At 41.2% G+C, this 16373-nt stretch overlaps 1 protein-coding gene across 2 annotated transcripts in view; it reads left to right on the forward strand.

Moving 5' to 3' along the window:
• Positions 1-6801: 6801 nt before the first annotated feature.
• The window catches only part of sdr16c5a (short chain dehydrogenase/reductase family 16C, member 5a), a 39007-nt gene continuing 29435 nt past the window's right edge, over positions 6802-16373 (forward strand). The window contains exons 1-2 of one of the 2 annotated variants that reach the window (XM_072363513.1): positions 6802-6958; positions 8508-8835. In XM_072363513.1, the coding sequence (XP_072219614.1) occupies positions 8515-8835 (321 nt within the window). In that variant the 5' untranslated portion in view covers positions 6802-6958; positions 8508-8514. Of the gene's footprint in view, positions 6959-7001; positions 7154-8507; positions 8836-16373 lie in introns of those variants that run through there. The other variant, XM_072363514.1, reaches the window with a different exon arrangement.

A 16373-nucleotide genomic window follows, 5' to 3' on the forward strand; every position in this document is an offset into this window, starting at 1 on the left:
GAGATTCTGTAGCATCTAAAAAAAACTAAGCTTCTATGCAAAATAAAAGTGCTGTCTTCCAGATGGTAAGGGAACCAAAAGACAGCACACTTTGGATAAAATAAAGGGAAACAAAAACATTAAGAAAACAACAAATAATGTTAAATGGATTGTACTTATATGGCACATTTCTAGTTTACTTGACCACTCAATGCGCTTTTAGACTAGAAGCCATAGTCACCATTTCACACACATACACACTCGTACAGCATGTATGAGTCTATAGTGTTACGAGCTACAAGGTACTTTTTCCCAATCATACACATTTCCACACTGATAAATGCAGTCTTGCACTTGAACATGTGTCCAGGGAAGCCAGGAATTGAACCACCTGCCTTCTAATTGGCAGCTCTTCCTCCTGAGCTACATCCACCCCTCAGATGAGTTGCTTGGTACATTACTGTGAATGAATTTTAGCAAGAAAGACAAAAGTTTCAAACAGGTACACAGGGGGTGTGACCCAGCATGTCAGTGTGAACACGTAAACAATATTTAGAGATATTCAAGAAAAGACTGAGCTCCATTCCCTCCTAAGAAACATACCAAGCGACCTATCAAGTTTGCAAAAACCGTGATATAGCTCAAAATAAAATAGATCCATATATTAAAGAAGGAAAGAATCTATATGAAAAAAGTAAAATATTGTATCTCCATACTAAAAGAAACGTGTAAGACACGAACGTGTAAGACACGAACGTGTAAGACACGAACGTGTAAGACACGAACGTGTAAGACACGAACGTGTAAGACACGAACGTGTAAGACACGAACGTGTAAGACACGAACAGCTTTGCTGCTACTCATCAACTTACAACCTCATAAGTAATGGAAGACATCTGAGATGCATGAAAGAACTTTAAAGCACAAGAAGTACAACATCAGAACTGAATTATCTTTATTGCTAAACTCAGATAAACCACATCCACAATCAAAACAATTGATGAAGAATTTCAGAAAATGGGTAGGTAGTGAGTGACAACAAAAATTAAGGATGATGAGTATATATGGCAAATGTATGACAATTAATGATCCTGCCGATTTAGATTATACATTGCCTTGAGAGGAATCAAAGTCAAAGATAAAAAGGAAACATGCCAAAGAGTGTCACAATCATGCTTGGCTGTGGTGTTTGTGTGGTTTCTGGGTCTGAGGCAGGGTTGAGTGGGTTTTCCAGGAAGCCAGGGGCGGAGTCTGGTTCAGCTTCTGCACTCTCACCTGTTTCTCATCTGTGCTCATTAAGATGCCTTCATAAGGATCTGCAGGGGCAACCACTCCTCACCTGACTGTTCTCACTGCTACAGTGAAAACACTACATATACTTACCCTGTTACTCATGTCTGTTCCTCTGCTGCTTGCCTCACTCTGAATCTCCAGGCTAAAGAATTTTGCTCACCATCTGCCTGCTCACCACCTGCCTGCATGCCCCGCCGTTGACTCAGTACCTTCTACACCACAGTCAGTATCCTCCCCTCCTCTCTGGATTCAGTAATGAAAAACCAACACCTTCACCCATGCCAGTAACCATATTCCTCTCCTCTCAGAGTCACCTATTTCCCAGGATCCACTCACCACTGCACCTCCCTTTAAATAAACCTAGTCTTTTTCTCAAATCTCTGTGTACGTTTCTGCTCTTGGGTCCAATTTGTGAGATGAAACACTGACAAGGTATGTTGAGTAAACCGTTCCTTTGTTTTTGCCAAGGGGCAGAAATCTCATTTCAGTTAATAAGACTACCACATTTCAGCGCTGACCTTAATCCAATATCTATGGGTGCTGTTTGATGTTACCTATGAACTATCAAAACTACTAGACCCCTGAACTGACTTTGAGCTTATTCTAAAAAGCTCTGTCTGGGTAATGGAAATTGTATAGAGTCTTTAGTAAACTTAGGGCACACTAAAGAACATATGAACCCACCTGCTTCTTATACTTTGGCATCATTAGTCGACCAGTACCATTATTCTTACAAGTTTTCTATATGTCCATCATAATGAGGGATACAAAATGGTTGCCAGTAAGACATTTCAGTAATTTTAAATAGGCATTTGATTTTGAATAAACAACCTCACGTGAAATATTGCAGATTATCAAATGGAAAGATTGATAGCCTTGCTTTCAGTTTGATGCTCTTATTCTGTGTATCTGTATGAAGACTGGTCCTGGATCATGACCCTGCTGCTTCTCAAAATTTGGCATCAATACCAGACCAGTATCCTAACTTACTAGTGCTTAAAACAATTAAAATACCAACAGTGAGCAAACAAAATAAATTTAACATAGATCTGGACAAAGATAACAAATGAAAGGGGACAGATTATGGAAGATCCCTTTTTTTCTGTGCTTAAAAGCATACATTTGGGTGTCTGAAGTCACTACCAAAAACACAACCCCAACACTTTGTTTTGGCCCCCATAGTTTTGGAAATATCTTACACTAGTCATTCAGAATTTCAGTGTAAACTTACATCACTTGTCAAGTTCAGCATTGTTGCAATGCTCAAACCATTCTTCATTACATTTGCAATTTTTTTCCCGATTTTTTTTCAGGGAATTTTCTTTTCTTTTTAGAGAACCATGATCTTGACATAGGCTTGCAACTATCAGAGATGAACAGGGGTGCTGAAGATTTCGTCAGAAGTGAAGATTTAAAACTTCAGAGATGAGACTTTATTACTCCCATCTTTAAGCAGCCTTGTTATTCACTGTGGCCGCATGTTGCAGAATACTACCATTTGTTTCCTGGACTGTCTGCTACCCTATAAAGCGCAAGGGCTAGAACAATAGAGTAAATCTAAAAAAGGGCTGTAGATTTAGTAGTCCAGAGTCTGAATTTCAGATGGCCAAAACTCAGCAAACCATTCATTATTGTACCCAAGAAATTATTTAAGAGTTGCAAGATGAAGGGAAGATGATAGGTGTTATAGAGAATCCAGCATAACACTTCTCACAAGTGCAAAGAACTGTAAGTGCTAATGCAGCAACCAAATGTCATATGTTCAAAAAGTAAAACTGTGTGCCAATTTACCTCAAGAAGATGCCATAAGCAGGGGTGGAGTGGTATGATCTGAAAGCATTTGTAATATCCACTTTACTTTGTTCTTTGGCAAAGATGGTTTAAATAGAAAAAGGAACTACTTATGCAGCAAACTAAGTTTCATGCTGATGAGGAACAAGGCACCTAAGGACCAATCCATCGTTAGATTGAATTTCTCAACACATATAACAGCTTTGGCAGAGAAAAATTTGTGGCATTCACAAAGAGAGAGCCACCATAGGAAAGTAAAATCTATGGTAATAGCCACATAATTACAACAGTTTGATTAATGAAAACCAACTAACAAATTGCAGGTTATTTATTTATTAATTTAATTAGATTTTTTAAAAATAAAGATTTTATTCCTGAGAGAATCAGGAAAGCAGATGCACAAGTCAAGAAGCTGGAGTTCATAGCTGTTGCTCAAAATGCAGCTACCTGACCCAATGAAGTGACATCAAGCTGAAGTTGGAGGATTGCAGAACCTCATGCTCATGAGTCAAAGGGCCTGGGGTTACTGTAACTCAGTGGGTCTACATGATGAGATTAATTCGATTATAGCTATATTTGGATTATGCTCCTTATTTGAGCAAGGGCAATTATCAAAGTATATATGGCGGTGAATAAATGGAATCATTGGCCCAAAGCATACCCCGGTACAATAGTTGGTGCTGTACCCATTTCAACTATTGCTAATAGAGCCACTTCCAGCCACTTGACGTCTTCACCACCAACAACAAACTAAGGCATTCGAGAAAAATGGCGAACGAAGAACAAGATGGAGCTACGTCCCTATACATTTAGTTTATGATGAGCATGGTTATGGCACAAACGCGATGCCCAACGGTGCATTCTCCATTGCGTTGTTTGTTTCTTTCCGACTGTGGCAACAACAACAGTAATATTGTCTCCTTTGACTTCATGACCCCGGGAAAAAAAAAACTCGAGCATGCGCAGAACTCAAAGTCCAATTCACCACGTGCTTCACCATCTACAAGCACGTTTATTATGTCTATCAAGTTATCTCGGTTATCTCGGAGTTATCTCGGGGTCTTAATCCGACTGCAAGTAACCCAATCCAGTCCAATTTTTAGATAAACTGAGACATGTATACATGAACTTAATAATTCAGTCTTATTGTGATTTAGCCATTAATCCAATTCTTTGCAGTACCGTGTGTCACTGTGCCACTTTATAGTGCCACTCAGTGGGGTTATATGGCACTATAACACTAAGTCAGACTTATTACTTAGGGTAAACAGACTCTTGAAAGAAGCAAGGAAGAAACCCAGGATATATTTAAGGGAGGATGTGGCCTATGTGAGCCTTTTGAAACTAGATGGCCATTTTAGATGAGATGTGCTGTATGGCCTTGTTTTTGCTGGTATTTTTAGTGATTGTAGGACTGTTTTGGTGAGTTTGTCTGCTAAATCTGCTAGTATATCTTGCCTTTCCCCCACCTCTGGAACCCTGTATAGTTTTATTACACCCCACCCGAACCAGGATTTGAATCCCATTCCTATTTATCTTTACCTCTTCTATTTCTACCCCCTACCCGAACCAGGGTTTGTATCCCCATCCTGCTATGACTGGTGTGCAGTTGGTGGGAGGCTGGGGTAGCTCGTGCTTGTGGAAAAAAAAAAAGAAGATGGTTGTTGTGGTGTGAGGAGCAGTGATGGCTGGCATTAGGGGAGTGACTCTGGGACACCAGTGATCACTGTCTAGCCTCCTGGAAATGTCGTGGGCCCAGCTAGACGAAACACTGATGAAAGGAGATTCCTACCCGATGACCCCAATGACATGTTGGTCAGCGCTGCTCACTGCTCTATATAGGGATTATAGGGAATTATTCACTGAGTCTGGTCCATTTTCTTTTGTAGCACAAAGTTTCTTGTGTTCATTTTGAATGACTAAAAATTGGACCGGATCTTGTCACTCGCAATTGGATTAAGACCAGGGGTGAAAGTAAGCCGGCACAATCCGGTACTACGTACCACTAAAAGATTCAGTGGAGGTACGCAGTACCAGGAAGATGGGAGAGCGGCTGCCTGCTGTAAAACCCTAATTCAGAACCAGTCACGGTTCCGCTAGCAATAATCAGTCTTGAAAACTACTTTGTCTGTTCAAAAATTCCTTTTAACTCATTCTGAATTGTTTCTGAACTGTCCGTGCTGTGTTTTAAATTTTATTTTCCTCTAGGCTCTTGCCCTGCTTCTCTCTCCCTCCCCTCGATCTCCTCTGCGCCTGGCCTTCGAAACGTGTACCACACGTTTAATGTCTTTACGTTTATTACAAAATGTCCAAATTAAAATTCCTCAACTGGAAATGGCTCTATTAGAAATAGTTGAAATGGGTACAGCGCTACCTATCGTACCGGGGTATGCTTTGTGCCAATGATTTATTCACCACCATATATATACTTGGATAATTGCCCTTGCTCAAATAAGGAGCATAATCCAACTATAGCTATAATCGAATTGATCTCATTATGTAGACCCACAGACTGACTGATAAACTGGAGCTCATAGAATTATTAGATATATTCTTTGGTGATGAGGTCCGTGCTTTCATGTAAATGAGGACAGATTTCATTTCAAGAAAATTACAGATGAAGGAAGATTCAAGATAGCGCTGAGATCAAATTTACTGGGCTTTTAAAAGTTATCCCTGATAAAGAAGAAACAGACCAATATAAGATGGGTTTTCTTGAGTTAACATATTGAAAAGCTCTAAGGTCTGTTGGTACTGGAATGTACTGAGCATGATGCTCATCCAGAAAGCGGTGCACAACCATCCTCTGAGCTGTTTATATTTGCAGGCAGTGGGGTGTCATGCTCAAGACGCACATCAGCAGGCTGAGTTTAGATTTTGAGAATAATGCCTCCTTAAGGAATGAGTCATTCTCCGAATCAGAGACAGCCAGAGACATGATGATCAAGTGAATCTCGTAGATTTTTTTGTTCTACTGCAGCCTACTTGGTGAATGGCAAGCAATGGGGGTGTAGACAAATAGAGTGTGACCCACCAGTGTCAATTTTGTGCTGAACTAAGCTGGTGTGCATAGTCTTCATCTTTGATGGTGAAGATGTCGGTGTGTTCATGTACTGTAAGTCCAAACTCCTTCATCAGGGCTTTTATTAACTCAGCAGCCAAATGGTCAGTTACCCTGAATCCATAAACACTCTCTCTCTACACACGCACTAACCCACACACTCAACTTCCATTATCTACTCCTCTTTTGACACTGCTAATTGAAAGAATAATTATCTTATCAGGTATTCTCTCCTATTCCTCTGTTATCAGTAAAGATAGGACTGTGTGTTCTAAAAGTGCACCAGGGAACGTTTTTTTATTATATATAATTAATTACAAACTCTTCCTCCCTGTTCTTCTATACAATTAACTCTTTATTACATTTAGTAACAATATAATAGGAGACACCCTGGATCTTATCAGCCTATGGTGATAATGTGTTGGTGAGGTCGTTCGTGCTACAGTAGCCATTTTTTACGAAATGTGTTGCACTCGTCATGGTAACAAAACCTTCGTTAATGTGGGCAATAGAAACTTGTAACTTGCACTCATATGAAACAATGTCGGCTTCATTTGGATAATTTCAGTCAGACTTTGATAGACATTATTTTAATTATTTAGTGCACTCAAACTCCCACAGTGCCTCACTCAGGAGGAGTGACATATGTAGCTCGGTGCCTGTGATCATTGGTGACGTCACACATCCGGCATCTCCCTGTTGCTTTCGCTGGGGTTGGATGTGACATCCTACCTTTTCACGCCCGTAGGCTGTAGAAACTGGTGAGAAACTATCCTGACAAAACACCGAGCTCACCCAAGACTTGCGCCCTTGTCCTGCCAGGCTAACACCACGGTATGTTAACTGACTATTTGAGCTGTAAACTATTCTTATCAACTGCAGTTTGACTAGACTTGGGTCCGTGTTTCATAACGTTATCCGATGTGGAGAGCAAAGGTTGCATCAACAGCTGATACAATAGTTGCCAGCGAAGTCTAACAACAGGATAACTGTTTAATACACAACGTAGCTCAGTAGGACTCCTGTTTGGTAAGTTACCAAAATGTATTTTGATTAAATAGATGCATGTTTCGGGTTATTCCTTTTTATTATTGAAAAAAAGGATAAACTATTTTTTGTTTATCGTCCAAAACGATAAGCGCCACGTAGAGAAGCCTAGCTGTAGGTAGACTTTAGTATGTATAGGCCGATATATATATCTCTATATATGTATATGGAGACATGTACATACATATGAGTATGTGTGTATTTGAGTATCATGTCTTTGTTTTTGGTCTTGGGGAGAAAATAGCATTAGCTCAACTTCTTGCTCTGGCAGAGAAGAAACAAGTTTTTCTTTACATTGATGGGTGGATCTTTGTTCTCTGTTACCACTTTGTTGGTCTCTTTTTCAAGAGAAAAAGCAGCAGAATGCTATATATAGAGAGTATACACCCTTCTTACAGGGTATACAGTACATACCCTTCTTTCAAGCTCCAGACCTTGAGGGTTCTACGCAGTATCTTAGATGTTCCTAGAACTGCGCTCTTTTGGACAGACACATCTCTGCACATCTCTGCTCCCTAGGATCTGCTGGAGCATTCTCCCAGTTTGGGGGTCACAAATCGAGTGCTCCGATTACCACTGGTACTACTGCTGCCTCAATTCCAACATCTTTTAAACTTCTTCCTTCTTCAGTCCTTGGTATTTTTCAAGCTTCTTATGTTCCTTCTTCTTGATGTTACTGTCACTTGGAATTGCTCCATCTGTCGCGACTGTCTTCTTCTGTAGTTTGTCGACCACTGCAATGTCCAATTGGTTAGCCATCACCTGCTTATAAGTCTGGATCTGGAAGTTCCACAGGATCTTTGCTCTGTCATTCTCCATGTGCTGGGCTGTCTCAGAGACCTCTTTGCATAACCTGCAGTCCTGTCTGATGTGGTAGATTCCAGCCTCTATGTAATGTGTACATATACATGGATGGATGGATGGATAGGCTTTGCAAAGATTCACTTTGACCATTAGCCAGTGTGGGTTCTGCATTATTGATGATAGTAAGCGAATGGGGGGTTGGGAATTAATTCTGCACAGTGGCAGGGGTTGTCCAGGGACCTGGTCTGAGGTGTACTTTAAGCCAAATATTTAGATATAAACTACCATGGAACTTCATGTATTTAAACTATTATTAGCAAAAATAAGTCATTATTATGTCTGGGACTGCTGGGTCAAGATCTATTGCTTCCTTCCAGTTTTCTGCCCTGGCCTCAAACAGTCCCAGACATTCCAGACATTCCCATTGATTTGTTTACAAAAATAGCTCCAAGGTTAAACAAATACTGTAAATTTACAAATGTAAAACCTTTCTTTTTTCAATAAATAATTTTAATTTCTTTTTTTGTCTTAGAGTCATCATGAATTTCTTCCTGGAAACAATCCAAGTCATCCTTCTGTCCATCTGGTACAATGTGGAATCTTTCATACACCTCTTAGTTCCGAAGAAGAAAAAGAACATAGCTGGTGAAGTAGTGCTCATCACGGGGGCAGGCAGTGGGATAGGTCGCCTCATGGCTCAAGAGTTTGCAGCTCTTGACACTGTACTGGTGCTATGGGACATTAACCAGGAGGGGATGAAAGAAACGGCAAGACTTGCCAAAAATGCTGGAGCCAAGAGAGTTCACCATTTTTTGTGTGACTGCAGCGACAAGACTGAGGTTTATAGAGTGGCTGACCAGGTAAGGAGTGCATAGCTTCAAGTACCAGCCTACAATAATGGCAAAATTTAAAAAGTCCATGAATTCATTTGTTTGGGCTTCTCATCCTCAAAATTGTTCTATGATGATACAGCAAATATTGTCAACGGTTTTAGCACCACAAAAAGAACTGGCTGAAAGAGCAAAAAGTATTTAGCTATCTTTATCTTGACCGTCATTTTGAATTTGTCAACCAACATTTTCAACTATATTGATGTGTATTTACTGTTGTTTTCACATGTTCATCATAATGAACAGAATGCCTACATATTCCCTGACTCTCATTCATGTTATTGTTAGCTGTCGGTGTGTACTTACTGAAGAGACTTCGGTGAAGTCAATTACAACTTGGCCTTGGTAAAATTGTCAGAGCCTACATTTGAAGTGTGCACACAGCAGCACAATCTCTCCTTTGTTTATGTTTGCAGAGAAAACTGAAAGCCAGTTGTTGCTAAATATTGTGCTTGCTGATTTCTGCTACTTCTCATTGAATTTAGAATTAATTAAGAGGCTGATTCAGCCTCTCAGAAACATTATATTCCTTTGTTGCAGTAAACAGTTTCTTGAATTAGGAAGCTGATTTTAGAGGCATCACCTATGCTGCTCACATTTTGTGAGACAGATCCAAGTTGGATGCAGCTGTTCGGCCACGGAAACCCATTCCATGAAGCTCTCTACGCACTGTTCTTGAGCTAATCTGAAGGCCACATGAAGTTTGGAGGTCTGTAGCGACTGACCCTGCAGAAAGTTGGCGACCTCTGTGCACTATGTGCCTCAGCATCCGCTGACCCCGCTCTGTCATTTTACATGGCCTACCACTTCCTGGCTGAGCTGCTGTCGTTCCCAATCGCTTCCCCTTTGTTATAATACCACTGACAGCTGACTGTGGAATATTTAGTTGTGAGGAAATTTCACGACTGGACTTGTTGCACAGGTGGCATCCTATCACGGTACCAGGCTGGAATTCACTGAGCTCCACAAATGTTTGTAGAAGCAGTTTGCATGCCTAGGTGCTTGAATTTATACACCTTTGGCCGTTAAAGTGATTGGAACACTTGAATTTAATTATTTGAATTTGTCTTTGGGTGCTGTGTCCTTTGGGTGAACCAATCTCTGTCACCCGACAAAAAACTGTTTACTTTTTAGTTTGCATGTGTAATTGCTCACTCAAGGCTGTTGCTCATACAGCTGATGTTGCACATTGATTCACACAAATATGTACCGTAATTTTCGGACTATATGCCGCGACTTTTTCCCCATTTTTCGACCCTGCGGCTTATATAACAGTGCGGCTTATCTATGGATTTTTACAGCTAACGGCCACTAGGGGGATACCTAAATCTATGGATTTTACCATCCACCATGTTGACGTCACATTTGCTTCAACACACAAGTAGCCGCGCGCAAGGGAACGCGGAGGTGCACTACCGCGAGTGGTACGAGACAGAACGACAGCGAGAAAGACGGACATTGCGAGCACAAGACAGTTTGTGAGACACCCTCATTATGGAAAACAAACGTAGAAATGCATATGATGCAGCTTTTAAGTTAAAGGCAGTCAATTTGGCAGTAAACGAAGGAAATAGAACCGCTGCACGTAACCTTGGAATCAACGAGTCAATGGTGAGACGTTGGAGACGCCAGCAGGAAGAATGGTCTCAATGCAAAAAGTCAAAAAAAGCTTTCAGAGGTCACAAAAGCAAATGGCCCGAACTTGAAGACGTTCTCGAAGATTGGGTGAACACACAAAGAACAGACGGCCAAGGTGTTTCGACCGTGCAGATCCGACTGAAGGCCAAAGCAGTCGCCACCGAAATGAAAATTGAACATTTTAGAGGTGGACCATCCTGGTGTTTCCGATTTATGAAGCGAAAGGGACTGTCCATCAGGGCGCGGACGACTGTGTGCCAGCAACTCCCTCCCGACTACCAGGAAAAAATAACAAACTTTGGCGAATTCACACAAAGAAAGATAGAGGAATACTCCATCGGACCGGACCAGATCATAAATATGGATGAAGTGCCATTAACATTTGACCTGCCTCTCACTAGGACTGTTAACAAGAAAGGTGAATCGTCCGTCACGTTGAGAACCACTGGACACGAGCGAACACATTTCACTTGTGTTCTTGGCTGCACAGCATCTGGAGTGAAGCTTCCGCCAATGGTGATTTTTAAGAGGACTACAATGCCAAAAGAAAAGATCCCAAACGGCATCTCCTTTAAAGTCAACAAGAAAGGGTGTATGATGGAAAGCGTAATGAAGGAGTGGCTGAATGAGTGCTACGTCAAACGCCCTGGAGGATACTTTCGGCAAAAAAAAGCTTTGCTCGTTTTGGACAGTATGAGGGCGCATATAACAGATTCGGTTAAAGCAGCCATCAAGAGCACAAACTCTGTTCCAGCTTTGATTCCTGGGGGCACAACGAAGCATCTGCAGCCACTCGACATCAGTGTCAATCGTGCGTTCAAAGTGGCACTACGCGTTCAGTGGGAGGCGTGGATGACGAAGGGTGATAAATCGTTCACCAAAACGGGTCGCATGAGAAAAGCCACCTTCGCACAAGTTTGCGAGTGGATCCTGATGGCGTGGAGGAGTGTAAAAAAATCCACAATCACCAACGGGTTCAGAAAGGCTGGACTGCTGCGTGATGGAGAGGAGGACGCCGCCACACCTGAGGCCTTTCAGAGGCTGTTCGATTCCGACAGTGACGAAGAGGAGTTCGTTGGTTTTGAGAGCGACATCGAAAGAGAGGGGAGAGTGGCTGACGAAGCCCTGAACCTATTTGTTTCCGACACTGAAGATGAGGAATTTTGTGGTTTTAGTACGGAGGAAGAAGACGAAGATGAGGATTAATGACTTGACTTTTCTGATTACAGCCGTGTACTTCACCAAAGATGAAGAGGAGGGTTACGGTAATAACTTTTCTGGTAGGCCGATAACCGTATATTTTAAGCAGCCGTGTTACTGCAATTTAGACTTACTGTCGTGTTACAGGCACTTTATTTGTTGATGATGTTGATGAAGATGAAGATGAAGAGGAGGATTACGGTAATAACTTTTCTGGTAGGCTGATAACCGTATATTTTAAGCAGCCGTGTTACTGCAATTTAGACTTACTGTCGTGTTACAGGCACTTTATTTGTTGTTGTAGCTTTATATGTTCTGTAGCTTCTGTAGCTACTATTGCACTAAATGGTTGAAAACGTTATGCAAATATGCAACTTGTGTTGAAATGTTAATAAATAGGAGCTTCCCCAAACAGTTGCCTCTTTCCCAACAATCCCCTCTGTGCACGAACCATATGGTAATTAAACATAAAAAACCTGCGGCTTATAGTCAGGTGCGGCTTGTATATGTACAAATCATGCAATTTAGCTTCTGCGGCTTATATTCAGGTGCGGCTAATAGTCCGGAAAGTACGGTACATACTTTATTTGCGGCTCTGTTTTTATCTGCATAGTTATATTTCTGTATAATTTATATTTCTACTGTATTTTTCACATGCTGCGTTTTAAAATGGTCTTTATTGTGTCAGATTGCTTTTTTATTTTATAGGTAGATTTGATCTTGTTTTGCAGTCATTATGAACAGCAAAGAAATTATTTAATTGTGCAGACAATCATGTTTCCTTACTGTGCATATGACCATAAACTTTTGTCACGACTCAGCTTAGTAGGCCACGACAAAAACGGGAAACAACACGCTAAATGCCTGCAAGATCATTTTATTTCTATAAAACATAGAAGCTATGTTCAAATCTGAGCACGAGAGGATCAATAGTGGGTGAATGCATGATTAATATAGTGGGATGTTGGTAAAATGTCAAACAAACCAAACGGCAAACAAAAGAGTGACTGATGGCAGAACAAGAGAGAGAGCTTTCTGAGGGCTGGACCTTTTATAGCCTGGATGCACTGGGCCAAGGTGTTGAAGCCAAAGGAACCACCCACTCAGATTCCAGTAATTAACCTATAAGTGAACAAAAAAATTATTAATGAAAGTCAATTATCTTAAGATGCAATTGGTATAAGTGGCGCCATCGTGCTTTCAATCAAAGTGCTATATAAATATAATTTCCATTACCATTAATGACTTATTTTTCGAGAGGATACTGTTGTTGCTGAGGATTTTGGAGTAATCACCTCTGGTTCAGCATTTTTCACTGGATCAACATCATATTTATGCATAACCCACAGGTACTATTGCTCTTCAGACAAAACGAGTTGTCTTTTCTTCCTCAAGTGGCATACATGTGAGTTTAGTAAAAGTTACATAAAAGTAATCAAAAACAAGTTCAGCAGTCCTTGTGCTGTTTGAACTGCAGAAATTTTTTTTGTATTGTAGTCTGTCACAAAAGAACAAACCGTCAGTCAAAGTCAAAGTTCAGTCTGATTCAGTCAAGCATGCTTTGACTTTTCAAAAAGCGCTTTCCACTGATGATGTTTTTTTCTTTTTTCATTTAGTCTCTTTCTTTCTTCCTTTTTTGCTTTTGTGTGTTTTTTCCGCTACAACAGTGAATGTAAAAGAATAGATTTCACCAAATCTCACTGGTACGCATTAATGCCACTGATGATGGTGCTGGTGCAACACCTGTGGTTTTATCTTGTCTGTCTGATTGTTCCTGTTATCTCTGGTTGTAGATTGGTGGAGGTAGCAAGCAGGTGTCAGGGTCAGTTCAGGGTCTATAGTTCACACCAACTGCAAAACAGGATTAAAAGAGTTTTTTTTTTTAGAAGATTCGTCTGTTCTTGTTTTATTTCTATCTACTCTTTACTTTTATTTAATTTTTTTTCTTTGTTGAGTTTTTTTCTGTATTTTCTTTGTGCTTCTTTTCCCAAAGTTTCTTATTCTTTTATTTCTCCCTCTAATAAGTTGATTAAAGCTGAACAAACCTCCAACTGGAAACTCCTATTCACCACACCAATAAGCCAAATGTTAAACTGTGATCCATTGGTTCATAATTCTGAGAATTTTTACAGATGCTGTCAGCCCATCTTGTAGGTGTCCCCTCTAACTCTGATTCAACTACAATGAAACCAGGAAAAAAAACTTCCATCTGCGCCAGCTCTGCAAAATTTGCACAAGTTTGCCATACTTGTATCTCTTTAATCTCCAGACATAAGCAGTTCCAAACCTTTTACTGTTCTTTAAGCAGTCAAAATTAAAGCCGTCTATCATATGATGCAAGTCCCCAGCACTTATAACATAGTGATATCATTTTTCAAATCAAATTATCTCTTCTCGTCTTTGGACAACCAGCCTGGCCAGATATTGGAGAGCAGTCCTGAAGCCTTAGTTGTAAAGCTCCTTTATGATGTCTTGGTACGTAGTACATTGTTCCAATACTTCACAGCAATAGTCCTTGAAGATGTGAATTGGAATAGCCTGGTGTTTTATGTCGCCCTGCAGTTTCTGAATCTCTAAACCCGCACCACGAGGCTCAGGTCTCAAAAACATATCACGACTGTTCTGGGTTTCTCGCTGTGGCCCTGGTTAAGTGCAGGTGTATGGAGGGCACAATTTAGCTCTGGAGTTCATTTTTGAGGGAATAGACTGAATCAGTTCAGTGGCAAGAGGAGGTGATGGAAGAGGAAGCTGCTAGGTCAACGCCTATGGAGTGGCAGAAAGAAAGGGGACCGAGAGTGTGTTTCAAATGCAAGGGGATTACACGACTCAGTGTCCCTTAGTCCAGGGTACTGGAGAGGAGGCTCTGATCGATTGTCAATTCAATTAAAAAGACTTTATTTGTCCCCAAGGGGCAATTAAAGGCACATAGAGAAGCAAACAAGGCAACAATATAAACGCTAAAACAACTGTAAACAACGACAAGAAAATAGCCGCCCAGAGTACGGTCATTGCACAAATTTGGGCTTGTGTTAAAAAGCTAAAATATTAGAACCGGGAAACACAATAATACCTAATTGCTAACTTCTAAAATACTACAGTGCCAAAAATACTGAGTGCTAGGACCAGCATGATGGGTGCAAAAATGGCAAGATAAGGTGCAGTACAGCTTAGCCATACAGAGCCTCAGGTAGATATATTACAGGTCTTGGGTAAAGTGGAAGTGAGGAGTGTATTATTGGTGTTTCACTCAAACGTTGGGAACAGAACATGTGAGGGGTCTTGAAAAATGCAGCCTGCTAACCTGCACGTGAGATGTTCATAGACATCCAGCAGAGATCTGAGAGGTGAACTAATTATTTTGGAAGAGCCAGTCGCAGTTTTCTGCAGGCGGTTTCTGTCTTTAAAAGAGAACTCTGACCTTATTTCTGGCATGAAAAACGTTCATCTACTCACCGAGAACAGTTTGGAGAAAGTCGGCGTCCTTCGAAAGCTATTTAGAAAAATCACAATCGGCGTACATCCATGTAACAGAGTTAATCGGGCAGGGACGATGCAGCCTCTAAATAAGGCATTATCTGTCTTTATTTCACCAATACTTTAAGACGAATTAATGAACGAACGTGTACTATAGCTCTGTTAGCTCATAGCTGCTGTTATGTGGCTACTTGCAGCTATAGGAGAGCTAATGGAGGGATTTCTACACAGGCACTCCACTGGGAAGAGCTCCCTTTTTTGTTGGAAAAGGTCACCACCATCTCTTTGGTTTTCCTGATGTTCAGCTCCAGACATGAGTTGTCACACCAGTCTATGAACTCTTGGAGTGCTGGTCCATGGGGCTGTGAAGAGTCTGACAGGAGAGACAGGAGGACTGTGTCATCAGCATACTTCACGAGGTGGGCATGGGGCTGTCTGAATCTGCAGTCATCAGTGTAAAGGCTGAACAGCAGGGGTGACAACACACAGCCATGTGGGGAGCCTGTTGAGATGAATTGTATGTTAGAGAAGACATTGTTGACATACACTCTCTGTGACCTGTGAGTAAGGAAATCCAGGAGCCACAGGATGAGCTGGTCGTTAAGGTGGAAGGAGGAGGAGAGTTTGTTGGCCAGGATGTGAGGCTGGAGGGTATTGAATGCTGAGGAGAAGTCAGCAAACAGGAGTCTGGCTGAGGTGTTAGGGTGGTCTAAGTGTTTGTGGAGGGTGTCTAGGATGAATATTTTGCCATCGTCAACACCTCTGCTTGTGCAGTATGCAAACTGGAGAGGATTGGTCAGTGAGTTTGTTGCATTTGTGATGTGATGTTTTATGATCCTCTCCATTGTCTTCATCACAAGGGAGGTGAGAGCCACCTGTCTGAGATCATTGAGTGTTTTGGTGGTACTCTTCTTGGGGACAGGGGTGACTGTAGAGTGTTTCCTCATCTGGGGTACTGTCACATCATCAAAGGGCCTCTGAAACAGGGTCTTAAAAACATCTACCAACTACTCGGCACAGTACCTCAGAGCACGACTGCTGATGTTGTCTGGTCCAGGAGAGCTGGGGCCTCATGTACAAAGACTTGCGTGGATTTCCTACTGAAACATGGCGTATGTTCAAACCAAAATGCCCTTCAACGTAAAAAAAATATCCGGATGTATCAACGTTTGCGCACGCATGAATCCAAGCACATT

The sequence above is a fragment of the Leuresthes tenuis genome, unplaced genomic scaffold, assembly GCF_036924035.1.
Source record: "Leuresthes tenuis unplaced genomic scaffold, fLeuTen1.0.hap1 SCAF_14, whole genome shotgun sequence".
NCBI classification, from domain to species: Eukaryota; Metazoa; Chordata; class Actinopteri; order Atheriniformes; family Atherinopsidae; genus Leuresthes; species Leuresthes tenuis.